Source organism: Chiloscyllium plagiosum, chromosome 10 (genome assembly GCF_004010195.1).
Source record: "Chiloscyllium plagiosum isolate BGI_BamShark_2017 chromosome 10, ASM401019v2, whole genome shotgun sequence".
Taxonomy (NCBI): Eukaryota; Metazoa; Chordata; class Chondrichthyes; order Orectolobiformes; family Hemiscylliidae; genus Chiloscyllium; species Chiloscyllium plagiosum.
In genome coordinates, this window is record NC_057719.1 from 82,572,694 (window position 1) to 82,576,680 (window position 3,987).

The window sequence follows — 3,987 nt, forward strand, 5'->3', positions numbered from 1 at the left end:
GAAATGTCGGTGGATGATTTGGTTTATGCGAAGGTTGGTAGGATGGAAGGTGAGCACCAGGAACGTTTTGTCCTTGTTGCGGTTGGAGGGGTTGAGTCTGAGGGCGGAATTGCGGGATGTGGATGAGATGCGTTGGAGGGCATCTTTAACCACGTGGGAAGGGAAATTGCGGTCTCTAAAGAAGGAGGCCATCTGGTGTGTTCTATGGTGGAACTGGTCCTCCTGGGAGCAGATATGGCGGAGGCGGAGGAATTGGGAATACGGGATGGCATTTTTGCAAGCGATAGGGTGGGAAGAGGTATAATCCAGGTAGCTGTGGGAGTCGGTGGGTTTGTAAAAAATGACAGCATAATATGTGGATTCTCTATCCTGCTTACAAAGGATATTATCTATTCCTCTAATTATAGAATCACCTACAATTACCACTTGTTTTCTGTATTGTGTCCCTCCTACTACCCTTTTTTACTCTCCCATTTGGATGAGCTCCTGGATCATGCCGTGGTCAGCTATCTCACCCATCCTGCAGCCCTCACTCTCATCCAGACAATTAAAACAAAACCCCAAGCATGTTTGGCAATTGCAATGTCTGAAGAGTTCAGTGCTGTCCCTGAATCCCCTTCCCTGCCTCAAAATGCAGTCACACTCTCTCTCGATTAGTGACCAAATCAGAAGACCCGATCCTAAAGGATGTGACTGCCAAGTTATCCAAGTTATTTTCTTCCCTCTGGATGTGTTATATTGCATTTAGAATGGTTTCCCATGGTCACACTATCAGCCAAAGCTGCTGAAGTTGTAAAAACTTTATGCAAACATGTTTGCCCCGGATCTCTCAAGAACCATGGAGCTCACATCTGCTGCAGCCATGTCACATCATTTGCAAATGTGGTTCTGTGGTTCAGTTAACTGCCTTGATCATTTATTCAACTCTTGTTTCATGCTTTTATCATCCCTAGCACAGGTTCCTGTACTGTTTTAAATCTTGGGAAGATAATATACCTTTAACTACTATAACAGTTGTCTTCTTCGCTTGCAATAAAGTTAGAATTAATTTTTGGAGGATGAGTTGAAAATGAACACCTCCTTCTCTTCCTCCCTGAACTCACTTACTCATCAAACTTTCAGCATTCTGTCCCAAGTTGCACTCTGGTGCAAGGTCACAGAGAATAATGAGGACTGCTGTGGGTGAGGGGTGTAGTCAGCAAGGGCATGGTTGTGGCTGTCAACAGACATTCCTCGTCCCCCAACTGTTTCCTTGTCGTGATCCATATATTGTGGGCTTCCATCAGCCCACTGCTGGGTTATATCACTTGTGGTGAAATGAATCCTTTTCAGGGATGTTCATTGGCAACCATTCCTCAGGTTTCCTTCCACTGATTTAATTCGGCTAGAGGCAGGAATGTACTAAGATCCCAGTCTTCCAACTTTCCACCTAAATGCCCCCCACTGCCAAACATGCTATGGGGAGGGCATCAAATTCTGCTGCTATTGGAAGAAAGGCCAATAGTAATAGCATAAGGCTTTTGTCTCCACAACCTGCAAGTCAGCAAGATCACAGTGTGTTTGAGAAAGGAGTAGAGAAAAATTAATGATATCAAAAAAGTAAATTAGATTTGGAACCAAGAAACGAGAGTGGGTTGCTGTCCAAACAACAGTATTTTACATGGATCTTATCCCACCAACGTGCACGAGAAGCTTTAAAAATCTCAATAAATTTTAACTTTTTTATTGTATGCTTCTAAAGAAATATGGCCTCCGTCATCTTGATTGCTTCTCAAATTTTTGTGATATTTTCCCAAATATTGGGTCAAGATGAGGATTTTATCCTGGATCTTATCCAGGACTACAAGTAAGGTTATATTCACTGTTGGTAATGCAGCATTCATTTAGGACTGTTTCTCTTCTTTTGCCAGATTCTCCAGTCTCTTCTGTCCCCTTGACTCCTGGGAGTTTGCTAATGATGCCACAGGGTCAGGTGCTGACTTTAAAAGGCCCACTTGTTTCTGGTGAAAGCCCTGTCTTCACTACTGAAGGACTTCTACATGGAAACCAGTTGATACCCAAGTGTGATGACACAGCAGGGGCAAGGTTTGCAGGTAATACTTTTGAATGTTGGACTGGATCTTGCATTCATTCTATTATTACAAAATAATAGTGTTACAATAGAAAAGACTTGCCTGAGGACTGGACAATAATGTGGTTCAGTGTTTTCATCTTTAGGATCTAATTGATAATCCAACCAGTGTATGAATTAAACATTTCTCTCGCATATTAATTAGTGCAAGAACTGACTGACTGAAAGAATTGTGTACACAAATGCTGATCTAACTTCAGTCACAGAGGTAGGCATTTGAAAATGGAATTGTCAGACAATTGCACTGTTTTTGGAAGAAAGGAAAACTCTCAATTTGGAAGTAGTTAACTTGGTGTTAGGTGCTTAAGCTGAAAACGTATTCCATTCCAAGCATTGACATGCTTCAAATAACACTGAATTTATTTTTAGTTCATAAACATTATAAATGGAGGCAGAGGGCACAAAATCAAGTGGTTGTCCTTTAACTGAATGAAGTGAATATGGTGCTTATTCACAGTAGTGTTGTCTTATCACTCCTCTGACTGTTGATTTGCATTCACTCAATTTCCATACCTTAAATTAAAATTCTTATACTCTGTCAAATCTCTCCATGTCTATGCCTTTCTCTAATCTTGCAATCCTAAATTGTTCTGTTATTGTGGCAACTCCCTGTTCTTTTTAAGCAGCTCTTGTAACTCCACTCCTTTGACCAAAATCTGATCACCTGTTCTAATATATCCGAACATGATTTGTTGTGAAACACCAGGTTAACTCCGTTAAAAGGTCTTGGGCCTTTCTACTGCATTAAAGGTACTATGTAAATATATGTAGTTCTTTGGAATTAACACAGACTACCTTAACCCCAGGGTTGTGTATATGTGAGGGGAGGGCAGTTCATACTTCAGAACTTGGCTATGTTCTACACTGCCCTGTTATACTGGCACTTTTAGTTGGATTCCCACCAAAATTACTTTATGAAAAGTCATAGAGATGTACACCATGGAAACAGACACTCCAGTCCAGCCCGTCCATGCCGACCAGATATCCCAACCCAATCTAGTCCCACCTGCCAGCACCCGGCCCATATCCCTCCAAACCCTCCTTATTCATATGTCCATTCAAATGCCTTTTAATTGTTGCAATTGTACCAGCCTCCACCACTTCCTCATGCAGCTCATTCCATACACTTACCACCCTCTGTGTGAAAACGTTGCCCCCTTAGGCCCCTTTTATATCTTTCCCCTCTCACCCTAAACTTATGCCCTCTAGTTATAATCTCAGCAAGAGCCCCAGCAATCACTTCTCTAGTTTCCCACAGAGTTCTAGGGTACACCTGATCAGGTCCTGGGGATTTATCCACCTTTATGCATTTCAAGACATCCGGCACTTCCTCCTCTGTAATATGGACATTTTGCAAGGTGTCACCATCTATTTCGCTACTTTCTATATGCTTCATATCCTTTCCTACAGTAAATACTGATGCAAAGTGCTCGTTTAGTATCTGCCCCATCTCCTGCGGCTCCACGCAAAAGCCACCTTGCTGATCTTTGAGGGGCCCTATTCTTTCCCTAGTTAACCCTTTGGTCCTTGATGTATTTGTAAAAACCCTTTGGATTCTCCTTAATTCTATTTGCTAAAACTATCTCATGTCCCCTTTTTGCCCTCCTGATTTCCCTCTTAAGTATACTCCTACTTCCTTTATACTCTTCTAAGGATACACTTAATCTATCCTGTCTATACCTTACATATGCTTCCTTCTTTTTCTTAACCAAACCCTCAATTTCTTTAGTCATCCAGCATTCCCTATACCTACCAGCCTTCTCTTTCACCCTGACAGGAATATACTTTCTCTGGATTCTTGCTATCTCATTTCTGAAGGCTTCCCATTTTCCAGCCGTCCCTTTACCTGCGAACAT

General features: G+C 41.9%; 1 protein-coding gene across 5 annotated transcripts in view; it reads left to right on the forward strand.

Moving 5' to 3' along the window:
- The window catches only part of mgaa (MAX dimerization protein MGA a), a 103,962-nt gene that overhangs the window by 83,202 nt on the left and 16,773 nt on the right, over window positions 1–3,987 (forward strand). For all 5 annotated transcript variants that reach the window (XM_043698206.1, XM_043698209.1, XM_043698208.1 and 2 more), the window contains one exon: window positions 1,911–2,093. In XM_043698206.1, the coding sequence (XP_043554141.1) occupies window positions 1,911–2,093 (183 nt within the window). The remainder of the gene's footprint in view (window positions 1–1,910; window positions 2,094–3,987) is intronic.